The sequence below is a fragment of the Bos mutus genome, chromosome 26, assembly GCF_027580195.1.
Source record: "Bos mutus isolate GX-2022 chromosome 26, NWIPB_WYAK_1.1, whole genome shotgun sequence".
NCBI classification, from domain to species: domain Eukaryota; kingdom Metazoa; phylum Chordata; class Mammalia; order Artiodactyla; family Bovidae; genus Bos; species Bos mutus.
In genome coordinates this window covers 941,676-954,593 of record NC_091642.1, presented here as the reverse complement: position 1 = coordinate 954,593, position 12,918 = coordinate 941,676, and the positions used below count along the sequence as shown (strand labels likewise).

Sequence of the window (12,918 nt, the reverse complement as noted above, 5' to 3'; positions counted from 1 at the left end):
CGTGATGTCAGAGGATTGCTGGGAGCCCACGGAGAGGGCGGCATCCCCGGAACCCGGGTCACAGTGACGGAGGACCTCGAGAGTCCCTGTGGAAGGGGCCTGGCCTCAGACACATTGCTGCCGGGTGAGCGGGGACCTTGAGGGCAGGTCCCAGGGTCCGGGCCTGGGCGCGCCCCATGGCAGCTGCGGCTGGCCTCCTGGTCGAGGGGTCTGTTGGGAAGTGAAGCGTGGAAAGTGGTTCTGGGATCTTGACCTGTTGTCACAGGCAAGGGAACGTGAGCTGCCCCAGGGAGGAAGCCAGCCCAGTGGGAGAGCCTGTCCCCCAGAGCCGCTCAGCGGGGACCCCTGGGGACTGGAGGGCCCCCGGGAGTGAGGCCTGGCTGCTGAGCCGGAGGATGCAGGTGCAAACCTGGGCTGTGGGCGTCCCCCCTGCTCAAACTTGGGGGCTAGAAACCTTATGAAGGGCCTTGGGGCTGGAGGGGACGCTCAGTCCCCATCTTCCCTCTCTGCTGCGGCTCAGAGGCTGAGAGGCTGAACTGAGGCCTGCCTGCAGACCTCTGCCTGGGCCCAGCCTGCGGGCTGCCCTGGAAGACGACAACAGGGCCCTTCTCTCTGCCCACCCTTCTTGACCTGGGCTGCGGGGCCGCCCCCTCCTCTCTCCCTGCAGGACCGGTCACCTTCTGTGCCCAGGCCTGAGGACTTCCTGGGGGACCTGAGCTGAGACCCCAGCTACACGTCCTGTGCATTGGCACAAACGTGGCTCATCCTGTGAGCAGGTCTCCTTCATGACTCCGATTCCATTCTCATGAAGGTTTCATCTCTGCTCGCATGAATTTTTCATTCCGAGCTCAGTTAACATTGCCCTTTGTCTCTGGACAGAATGGATCGAGGGGCTCCTCGATGGGCACCACTGTCCAGCCCTTCTGCCCCTGCTTTTGGTCACCAGGAGGAGCCTCACAGTCACACTGTCACTCAGGCCAGCGGTTGCGGGCCTCGTCCCTGCTCCCCGGACGTGCATGAAGGGCCCCGATGTGTTGAGGGTCACCCCTGAGACACTGCCCGGGGTGGGGTCCTCCGAGGGGGTTGGGACGAGGCTGACCATGGCCGGCACCTCGCTGGACGGTGCCTTCTGGTTTGGCTGCTGACGTCCGGAGCTGCTGGTGGGTGGCAGGGGCTCCAGCCCGCCCGGTGACATCTGTCTCTGCATCTGAAGCTGTCGGCCTGTCTGTCTGTGGGCTCCTGCCTTCCTGCCTGCCACGGGGAAGTTTGCAGAAGCGGCTCCGGTCCCTCTCGTCCTCCCGTCTGGGGATGTGGAGCCCCTGGACCCTGCACCCCCATGAGAAGACAAGCCCAGTGGTTGGCACCAGCAGAACAGGAGAGGGGTCCCCCAGGGGAGGGAGCCGGCAGAGCCTGCATCCTGCTCACCTCGAGGGGACACGTGAAGGGAGCGGGACTCTGTCCTGCAGACCAAGAGCAGGCTGGGCACCCGGGAGACCGTGGAGGGGGTCCCGCCCCAACTCGTGCCCCTTGGAAGCCAGGCTGTTCAGAAATCAGCCAGGAAGGGTAGGGGGGCTTTCCAGGCCCGCTGGGAGGAGCTGGGAGGAGCCAGTGGACTCTGAAGGATGACAGACAGAGGGGTCCAGAGGCTGTTTCCCTGTCCCTCCCTCCCCAGGCCGGGCCCGGTGGGTGCCCACGAGGCCAGGGTGACCTCTCTCTCAGCGCCCTCAGAGGCTGGGAATGGGCTGCGCTCTGAGCCTTAAAGGAGGAACCAGGTCTGAAAGTCCTGCCAGAGGCACACGGTGGTGCCCGGTACCAGGACTGGGTTCTCTAAACCGTGTGCATGTTAGCAGAGCGGGCCTCACTCTCCGCAGGCTCAGACTCAGCCCTGGGAAGACCCCCTGCCGCCCCCACGAAGCAGCCTGAATGATCAGAAGCCCGCCTCCCCGCGGTCTGGGTCCTCTGGGGCAGCCCGCCGTCCCACCAGCCCTGGGTGTGACCCGCTCCCCTAGGCCTCCCGGCAGCACCCCTGGCCCCAGTGCCCAGAGGCGGGGGGGAGCAGGGGCTGCTGGGCCTCCCCCCGCACAGGGTGGGGGACCGCTGCCCCAGAGCCACAAGGGGTCAGGGTGGGCGTCCTCTGTTTCCCCAGAGTCTCAGGGGGGCCTGCGTTTCCTGGACCTTGGTTGGAAAAGGCGGAGTAAGCCGCATTTAAGTAGGCTTTCAGTTTTGAATGAATCTTGTAACTAGCGTGACTGCTCCCCGAGCTGGCCCTGGACTCACTGTCAAGGCTGGAGGGTGAGGGTGCCTGGATAATCGTACCCTCTGCACTCGGCCAGGTTGGGGGCAGTTCCCCTGCCGGCTCAGAGGTCACCCCTGGAAGGCGGCTACTGAGCTGAGCACAGGCGAGCCAGGCCTCAGGCCAGACCCCCCACCCCGTGCCCCTCCCCTCCAGCCTAGCTGGGCCAGCAGGACGCACCCCCAAGGTCTTTCTTCTCAAAGACTTGCTCGGAATGGCTTATTACTCAAGGAAGGACATTTAACACGTTATGGTAGGACACGTCGTAAAGCAAATATTTCACTGGGCTCATTTCAAAAAATAAACAGTTTAATTGAATCTATTTATGGTTTGAAAAGCTATCTGTCACGTCTTTTCCATCCTTGGGGGATATCGTAATTTAGCTTTAAATAGCATTAACGCCAAATCCATCCATGTGACTGCCTGCCTGAAAAATCCAAGAGAATGGCTAATAAATAACTAAAGAGAGAAAAACAGAAGCAATACTTTCAAAATTTTAGTATATATTTAGACTAGTTAACGTTTCTGTTCAGAAACCACACCAGTCTGACTATGTGATTGAGGCTGTCACATTGCTAACGACAATGCAGAAGATTAAAATGCCCAGGAATAAATTTAAGAAGTATGCATGACATGAAAATTTATAAAAGGAAGTTATACAAAGGATATATACGAATCCTTGAATTAATAGAAAAGCTTGTTTTTTATATTGACATATTTTAACTTTATAATTAAGACGATAATAAAAATGTCTTACCAAATAAAGCAATACATTGTATAATATCAGAATACTCTTAATATTACTAACGATATATTTGTTTAATAGAGGAACCAAGAAAACATAAATACATATAACAGGAAAATGAAATATTTGATCTTTACTAATTTTTCTTCTTAGACTTGAGTTTCCCTAAGATATGAACAAATGGTCATGCAATGATCTAGGAGGTGTGCCTGCCTTAATTATATTAATATCCAGAAAACCCTGTTATTAGGCATGAAGCTGTTTCAATATTACCAGCTATAAATAAGTAAATACTTTAAATGAAAGAAGACTTGAAGACACACGGCCTTTGTAACAGAGGTGAGGCCCGTGGCTGGGGTCGCCCTAGAAGGACCTCTTGTCCTGGGAGGGCACTGGAGTGACCTCCAGCCTTGAGGAGGCAGAGTCTGAGGTGGCCGGACTGTCCTGAGCTGGTGGGAAACTCTTTCAGGGGTCGTGGTGACCAAATCTTTTTCATTTTCTTCCTTCTTTCCTCCCTTCCTTTTTTTAACTCAGAAAAACTAGCTGTAGCGTGCAGCCCCGTGATGCTGGCCTGCGTAGGAGAACTCTCTCCCCTGACCGGAGCGCTGGTGGAGGGGCTGCCCTGCGCTTCCCACCATTTTCCTTAAAAACACAGGAAATAGCACAGGAAGTGATTAAGGAGGATCCGCCAAGAAAGATGTAGTGGGTTGGCAAAAACAAATCACGGAGAAGCTCATTTTAATAGAAACACGTGACCTACGTAAGTAGTGAGGTTTGACGATGACCAGGCCGCTACTCAAAATGATGGCAACATTTAATAGGACGGTACCTTCTCACCAACCCATCCCACCTAGTGGGCCTTTATTCCCACGTTTGCCTGCTTATTCACCATCTGTTCACTTCCACGGGCTTCCCTGGTGGTTCAGCTGGTAGAGAACCCACCTGCCAATGCAGGAGACGTGAATTCAGTCCCTTGGTTGGGAAGATGTCCTGCAGGAGGAAACGGCCCCCAACTCCAGTATTCCTGCCAGGGAGAGTCCACAGACAGGGCGCCTGGCGGGATGTGGGCTATGAGCTTGCACAGAGCCAGACACGGCTGAGCGACTAAGGGCAGCTTTCACTTCCACACAGGGCCCCGTTTCCACGTTGACAAATAAAACCAACAGGACCCTCTTTATACAAAGCTCAGAAAAAAAGGGAGAAGAAAAAAAAGAAAAGAAGAGGTGTTTTAAACAACAGACTGCTGTTGATTAAGGGCTTAGCTACTTGTGGAGGATTTTTTTCTTATGAAATAAAGTTAGGGTATTTTTGAAGGGAAAATGGAGATGAGTCTTCATAAAGCTGATTTCATAAATACAAAGTTGCAAAACAGAAATTACAGTTGGGCTGAGAATCCTTAAAAAGCCGCGGCTGTGAATGGCCCTTTTGAGCAGTGCTGATTATCAGAGGAGGAGTCTGCGAGTCTTCAATGCCTGGTCAGCGGGAGAAAGAACAGCCTCCCTCTTTACCCTCAAAAGGAGCCGATGCGCAGGGAGCTCTGACAACTTTAAAAGAGCGTTGCCCACGCTGACACAGATTTTCCTCGTACAATGCTCTGCACTTTGTCTCAGTTATCATTCAGGATTCAGCGATTCTGGAACCTACTTGTCCTTTGACTACAGAGGGTTAATTAACCCTGGCTGGCGGTCCCTTGGCCTGGGCAGCCATACCCGGGGAGCCCACCTGATGGATGTGTGAGCACTTGCCTGCCAGAATCACAGAGAGGCCAGCATTTCTGTCTACATAATTTTATGTAAATAACTTGGCCCTGTCAGCGATATGTTTATGCCAAGGGGGCGGGGTTTAGGCACCCTCCCCAGACAGCAGGCCTCGCTGAGACTCTGCCCCGAGGAACCGCAGTTCACTCTATTCCCCCTAAAGTCAAGCGCCAGGCTCACCCCTAGGCCAGGCTGCAAGGGGAAGGTCAGGATGGTCAGCGTTTGGGGGTGAGTGGCCAAAGGGTCCAGACTGCGAGGCCCAGGCCGGCAGGTTGCCCCAAACCTTAGAAGTTTGGGAACAGTGATGACGCTCTTAATTTTACGGAGCGGCGAGCACAGACCTAGAGGAGGAGCTGTGAAGGGCCCCTGAAGTCAGGACAGGCGTCCGGAGCCTCCTCCCAGCCCTGCAGGGGACCTAGAGGAGGAGCTGTGAAGGGCCTCTGAAGTCAGGACAGGCGTCCGGAGCCTCCTCCCAGGCCTGCAGGGCTGCGTACCGTGCTGCTGGAGCTCGGGATAGTGAGCCCCTCGCTTGGAGGCTCCGTTTCTTCAGCGGAGCTGTGTTGTTGACACCGCTCTGGGCCCCAGGCCAGTCTCACAGCCAGGCGCCCCTCCGCCCCCACCCCCCACCAGGTGCCTGCAGCTCCGTGGGCTCTGGTCTGATCAGACCCCCGGGAGGCTGGGGGGATGGGGTGGGTGGATGGAGAACAGCCCCTTGCTGCTCCTTTTCCAGAGGCTGGAGTGCATTTTCTCAGTGTGAAAGTGCAGGTCTGAACCGGTCTGTCTTCTCAGGCGCTGTCACAATTCAAGCTCCATATCTCTCACCCGAAACCCTTGGGACCAGATGGAATTTAGGTGCAGATTTTAGAAAGATTTAGATTTCTGCATACCGCACATACCGCGCAACCCGAAGAGCAGGGGTCGGGGAACCACGTCTGCACGGGAGACACACATGGATTCTCGGGCTGGGAAGACTCCAGCTTGCCGTACTTTCCAGGTTATGCCAACAAACAAACTAAAGAAGAACGTCCCAGTTTTAGAGGATTTGAGTTTATGTTATCATGTGTAAGAAACTGCAGATGGGACTTGCCTGGAGGTAAGGAATCTGCCTGCTGATGCAGGGGACAAGGGTTTGACCCCTGCCTGGTTTGGGAAGATCCCACATGGGGAGGGGCAACTGAGCCTGTTTGCCCTAGAGCCCACGCTCTGCGGTAAGACAAGCCCCTGCTCGCCACAGCTAGAGGAAGCCTGCCTGCGGCAGCGAAGACTCAGGGAAGCCAAAAATCAGTAAATTAATAAAATAAAAAATAAAGTAGTGAAAATCTTTAAAAAAGAAATTGTAGATGTGCACAATCATAATGGTTAGTCTATTTTCCTTTCCAAATGGTTCAGATCCACCTTCTTGACGTTTCTTACAGTGAAATGCACGCGTGCTCAGTGGACAGTTCTGCGAGTTTCAACAAACGTATACAGCGCCGATCGCCACCACTGCAACCAACATCACGGATGTTTCCTTCTCCCAACAAGCTCCCTCATCTGCCCCTGGCATGCAACCCTCTCCCACCCTGGGACCCGCAGCCACGGGGGACAGAGGTGCCCTCTTCAGAAGTCACAGAAAGAGTGATGCGTTTGTGTCTGGAGCACCCGAGCCTGGCCTGTGTCGTTTCTGTCACTGAGCATTATTCCGTTGTGTGTGGGCTCCAGGATTCTCACTCCGCCCATTCTCCTGATGGACGCGGGAGCATTAAAAGGGTGCCTCTTTCTATTTTATTAACATTGTTTCTCAAAGAACACAGTTTTAAAATTTCAATAAAATGCATTTTTTTTCTTTTTCTCTTTCGTTTATAAGCAGCGAGTTTGGTGTCCTCACTAAGAAAGCCTGCGCAGCCCCAAGTCCCAGAAATACCCTCAAGTGTCCCTAGAAGCTTGAGCTGCTGTGCTGGGTCTATGATCCGTTTCTAGGTCCCTTTGATATCATGTGCATCAAGCTTTACTTGGCTTCACACGGATGTCCAGTGGATCCCAGAACCGTCAGTGGAAAAGACAAGCCTTTCCCCATAGATTTGGCTCCTTTGTCTAAACTGATGACCACACAGATACAGGTTCCCTGTTCTGCCCTCGGATCCACGTGTCTGCCCTGCCGACGGAACCGTCCTTGTTTCTGTAGCTTCATGGTCAGGCTCCATCCAGGCAATGTGAGGACACTAGCTTTGCTCTTTTCACAACTCTCCTATCTCGTCTACGTATTTTACCTCTACATATATCTTTTAGAATCGACCTGTTAATTTCTAAAGGAAATCAAACAAAACAAGCTTTCTGAGGTTAGAGCGGGATTGCATGAAATCTGGGCATCAGTTGAAGAAAACTGACATTTTCACATCTCAGAATTTTTCAACCCACGAATACGTTGTATCTCCCCATTTACTTAGATGTTCTTTAAATTTTTTTGATGTGGATCATTTTTAGAGCCTTTGTTGAATTTATTACAGTGTTGCTTCTGTTTCACGTTTTGATTTTTTGGTTGTGAGGCGTGTGGAATCTTAACTCCCCAACGAGGGATTGACGCTCACCCCCTGCGTTTATTGGAAAGCAGAGTTTTAACCACTGGACCTCCAGGGCAGTCCTCAGATCTTCTTTGCCTTTAATTCTCCATGTTTTGTAGGTTTCTTGTACGCCTTTTGTTACATGTATTCCTACGCGTTTTCACTCTCTCACGATCATAAATGGAAATGGTTTTGTAGGTTTCTTGTACGCCTTTTGTTACATGTATTCCTACACGCTTTTTCACTTTCTCAAATGGAAATGGTTTTGTAGGTTTCTTGTACGATCATAAAATGGAAATGGTTTTGTAGGTTTCTTGTACGCCTTTTGTTACATGTATTCCTACGCGTTTTCACTCTCTCACGATCATAAATGGAAATGGTTTTGTAGGTTTCTTGTACGCCTTTTGTTACATGTATTCCTACGCGTTTTCACTCTCTCACGATCATAAATGGAAATGGTTTTGTAGGTTTCTTGTACGCCTTTTGTTACATGTATTCCTACGCGTTTTCACTCTCTCACGATCATAAATGGAAATGGTTTTGTAGGTTTCTTGTACACCTTTGTTACATGTATTCCTACACGCTTTCACTTCTCTCACGATTATAAATGGAAATGGTTTTGTAGGTTTCTTGTACGCCTTTTGTTACATGTATTCCTACGCGTTTTCACTCTCTCACGATCATAAATGGAAATGGTTTTGTAGGTTTCTTGTACGCCTTTTGTTACATGTATTCCTACGCGTTTTCACTCTCTCACGATCATGAATGGAAATGGTTTTGTAGGTTTCTTGTACGCCTTTTGTTACATGTATTCCTACGCGTTTTCACTCTCTCACGATCATGAATGGAAATGGTTTAAAGCTTTATTCTTCCGATGTGCACTCTGATACATAGCTCTACAACCGATTTCCGAATACTGACTTGAATTCCATGAACTTGTTAAATCCACTTTTTCAGTGGCATGTTTTGTAGATTGTTGAGGATTTTCTATGTAGATGATCAAAGGCAGAAAGCCAAGGCAGGCGGGCCAGTTCTCTCCTGAAACTTTGCAGAACTTCTTTCTCCTCCTCCTTTTCCTTACTATTATTGCAAAGGTAACAAACACAGAACAATGTTCAAAAGGCAAAGAAGGGCATCGAGCAAAAACGATTTCGTGAACGTGGCTTCTAACACAGGTGGTCAACATTCAGTTTCACTCTGAAGGTCGGGCAGCCCTGGCCCTGGGCATGGAGATGACTCCTGCATGTCATCGATTCACGCAATACATGTTCCTGGATGTTTCTCTGTGACAGGCTGTGCCACGTGGTGCAGGACGGGAGGCAGTTGACAGGCCGAGGGGACCGGAGAGTCTGGTTTCCATGGTGAGGTGAGTGATGTGACATGGATGTGTGGGGTGAGGTGGCAGGGGTCAGTGGGGTGCGGCGGCAGGGGTCAGAGGGGTCTGATGCAACCAGGGACACTGAGAAGCCTGACAAGCCGGAAGAAGCTGGTTGAGTCACCCCCAGGGCATGTGGCCTGGACCCTGCCATGGTCGCGGGTCCGAGACAGCAGCAATCAGGAATCTGTGGCCATGAGCTGGGTCTGAGATGGCCCTGTCCAGTGAGGCACCCGGGCGCACGGCTGAATTAGGAGACCGTGATCACAGTGAGGGTCCCCATTGTGCTCTGAGGGCCTGGGAGGGAGCAGCCCACTGGCCCTGGGGAGAGAAGGCCCGACTCTAAGGACCGGGTCTGCAGCAAAGGGAGCGGACAGAGGGAAGGAAACGGTGGCTGCAGAGCAGGTGGAACCACACGGACGGGGTGGCCAGAGGGAGGAGGAATAGGTGCTGGAGGCCTGCCGACCCAGCGGGAACACCTCTGACTACAAATCCTCCCCTGCTGAGGGGTCAGGGCATCCCTGGGTGGGAGGACCTGTTGACGACTTGGAGCAGGAGAGGAAGGGGTGCCATCTTGGAGTGATGGGGGCTTGAGCGGCCAGAAGGCCTGGTATTCAGCGTGGACATCCCTGAGGTCGGCGTGATGTTGGCTGGGGGCAAGGGGTTAGAGTCTCTCTAGTTTCCCCTAACCTAGGCACAGTCTCAGAGTGAATGTGTGTGTGGGTGTGCACGTGTGCAGTGGGGTTTGCTCCTGACCGCAGTGAACTGGGGCAGGAGGGAGAAAACAGCCGAGGTGGGGGCGATGCCACTGCCCAGGACAGGCTCTGGGCGGCAGCGAGGCCTCCGGACCAGCTTCTGTGAGGGTGCCCTCGGCCCGGGCTGCTCCTGTCAAAAAGCAAGAGAGACGCGGTGTCAGTCAGCTCATACTGCCGAGCCCGAACACCACAGCCTGCACCTAAGCGACAGCGATTTTTTTCTTCCAGTTCTGTTTCTGGTTTGTGGACGGCCACCGGCAGACTGTGTTCCCATGACCTCTTCTTGTTTTCTGTCCAAACTGGGAGCTGGTGGGGGGAAGCGAGTGCCCTGGGTCTTTTCTTATAGAAGCAAGGCTGTTGAGAAACAGTCCCACCCTCATCACCGCCTGTAACCTTAATTAACCTCCAGAGGCAGGTCACACAGGCGGCCACACTGGGAGTGGGCCTCATCTGGGGACTCTGGGGACACGTTTGGTCCACAGCCAGCCACCGCGGGGACCGGACAGGCTTTATGCGGGCAGGAGGGGACGGCTTCCCCGCAGGGCTATGCCCTGCCCTGTGTCCCCTGGACACTGTCCCCCCTGAACACTCCCCCTGGACACTGTCCCCCCTGGACACCCTCCCCCACACACTGTCCCCGCTGAACACTCCCCCTGGACATGCCCCCTGGACACTGTCCCCCCTGGACACTGTCCCCCCTGAACACTCCCCCTGGACACGCCCCCTGGACACTGTCCCCCTGGACCCTGTCCCCTTGGACATGCCCTCTGGACACTGTCCCCCCTGGACATTGTCTCCCTGGACACGCCCCCTGGACACTGTCCCCCCGGACACTCTCCCCCCTCCCCGACACTGTCCCCCCGGACACTCTCCCCCCGCCACCCCGACACTGTCCCCCTGGACACGCCCTCTGGACACGCCCCCGGAGCCCAGCGCCGCTGGGAGGAGGCCGTCGGCCAGGCGCCTTCAGAGCCCCCGGAACCACGCGCGACCCGCATCGGCCTCGCGGACGGCGCCCATCGCCAGCTTCAGCGCGGCTCCCTGTCGCCTATTCCCGCGTCCAGTCTCCTCCGCGGACCGCCGGGCGCGCGGCGTGCGCTGGGTGACACCACCGGCCCGGCACGCCGGCGGCCCTCAGCCCGCGGCCCGGTGGCCTGGCCTCGCCGCCCTCCTCTGTGCGGGTCCTGCGCAGTTCACACGGGGCCATGAGCTCCCGCCGCAAGCCTCGCCTGAGGGCCAGGGGGTCGCGCTAGGCAGCAGCCACGAGCAGCGCGCGGCCCCTTTAAGACGTGCCCTGTGGGAGCAGGGCCGTGACGTCATGGGCTGCGGGAGGAGTCTGTGCGCAGCCGCGGCGCGGGGGAAGGCGGGGCGGCCGCTGACTGACAGGAGCGCGGCGGAGGCTAACTCCCGAGCGCCCCGCGCAGACCCCGCCCTTCGGGCCCCGCCCTGTTCCCAAGCCCCGCCCCTCCAATGGCCCCCTCCCCCCGCCCTCCGCGCACTCCCCGCCCCGCCCCGCCCTCATGCCCCTCCCCTCCCCAGTGCCCGCCCCGCCCCCCGCAGGCCCCGCCCCGCCCCTCGTACCCCGGTTCCACCTTCCGCAGGCCCCGCCCAGCCGTCGCCCCGCCCCCGGCCCGGGCGGGCCTCGCCTCTGCTCTCGGCGGCGGTGGCGCTGCGGGAGCTCCGGCGGCCGCGAATCTAATGGCTGCGCCCGGGCCGCGGTGATCGCGGGCGGAGAGCGACGGGCGCGGGGCCGCGGAGATCGAGAGCGAGCGCGGCCGGACCCCGGCCCGGCCCGGCCCGACCGGCCGAGCCCGCGATGCGCCCCGGGCCGGCCCTCGGCGCAGCTGACGCCGCGGCGCGCGGAGACCCCGGCCGGCCGGCTCCGGAGAGCGGCTGCCCCGGCCCAGGCCGCGATGGCGGGCAAGGCGGCTTCTCCGGGCACCGCGGTGCTGCTGGTCACGGCCAACGTGGGCTCGCTCTTCGACGACGTAAGTGTGGCGCCGGACCCGGGATCCCGGACCCCCGGACCGCGGACCCTGAGCCCCGGGACCAGGATCTCGGTCCCGAAGCCCGAAGTCCCAGGACCCAGACCCCGAGTCCTGAGCCCTGGGACCCCGGGACCCGGGCCGGATCCCTGGCACCCAGGCAGAGACTTGAGCGCTGGACCCGGGAGCCTAGCCCCGTCCCTGGAATCCTGGTCTCCAGGTCCAGCCTTCAAACTCCATGGGTTGAACCCGGAGACCAGTCCCTGAGCCCAGGTCCCTAAATCCTAGTCCTGATCCCTGTCCAGGGTCCCCAGTCCTGACTCCAAACCCCAGTTCGAGGGCCCCATACCCTGTACCCAATGTTGACCCAGGAAGCTTGACCCTGAACCCTGGGTTCCCAGACCCAGCCCGTGTCTCCCGGGCCCCAATGCCTGACTTCTGGCCGCTGACTCCCAACTCCCTAGTCCATGGCCCTGGCCTCTGCCGGTCTGCCTGTCTCCCTGCCTAGCCTGTGGCTGCCCCCAAGTGTGGGCGCCCTCATTTTACCTTGTAACTTAGTATCTCTCTAGTTCTCAAACAAGGGGCTTCTGTTGAAAGCCTGGAGGACTTTATGTTTCTTGCCTGTTAAAGAGAAAGATGCGAGAAGCTTTTCAAGGCCAGAAAAAGGATGCTGACTGTCCGAGGCCTTTACCTTCTGGGGCCTCCCACCCGGCACCCGAGGCCACTGGGAGAAGAGTCAGCCAAGGCCTGGTGCTCCCCCGGCTCCGGAGGCAGGCCCAGGCTGACCTAGTTCACGTTGTAGCCGCGGTGCCACCCCGCTGTTGGTACTTACACTGCCAACCCAAATAAAGCAGAATGCGGCTCCAAGTGGCGTGCTTGTTTAAGTAAAGAGGGTGATGGCCCAGATGGAGCTCCAGGCAGCCCCGCACTACACCCCCCAACCCCCACGGAGATGAGCGGTGGGGCGGCCCCTTGACCAAGCAGACCATGGGGCAAACATGCCTTCCACCTCTGCCTTCCTTTGCTGGCTGGCAGTGAGCATCGGTGAGGTGTTTTTTGGGCTAAGTTCATGCACAGGCGAGGAGTGATTTTATTAATCAAAGGTAGGCGCTAGTTTTGTGTTTTTCTGTTTTTAGCTTCCAGGCCGGCGTTCTGCACTTCCCTGCTGGGGGTGACCTGCTTGCCTCTGGCACGGACAGGACAGCTTTATCTAGTTTCACGTTTGATCATTTTCTACAAAAGTGCCCGGTCTGGGTGTGTGTCTGTATATTTAGCATTCTATTCTTGGCTTTCCAGTAACATCCACTCTAACATGGTTTTACTCAGATGATTCAGATCCGTTAGCTGTGGCTTCAGAGCCTCAGAAATGTCAGGAAAATTAAGCACGGTGGGGTATTTCAGTCTCAAAGGGAAGAGAATTTTGCTGTGCAGACGTTCTTCCCAACAATTTTCTGACCCCGAGCTCTAG

At 56.0% G+C, this 12,918-nt stretch overlaps 1 protein-coding gene across 4 annotated transcripts in view; it reads left to right on the top strand.

The window, feature by feature from the left end:
* Nucleotides 1–11,073: 11,073 nt before the first annotated feature.
* INPP5A (inositol polyphosphate-5-phosphatase A) overlaps nucleotides 11,074–12,918 on the top strand; it is a 145,805-nt gene continuing 143,960 nt past the window's right edge. For 2 of the 4 annotated variants that reach the window (XM_070363981.1, XM_070363980.1), the window contains exon 1: nucleotides 11,075–11,453. In XM_070363981.1, the coding sequence (XP_070220082.1) occupies nucleotides 11,379–11,453 (75 nt within the window). In that variant the 5' untranslated portion in view covers nucleotides 11,075–11,378. Of the gene's footprint in view, nucleotides 11,454–12,918 lie in introns of all 4 variants that reach the window. The other 2 variants (XM_070363979.1, XM_070363982.1) reach the window with 2 other exon arrangements.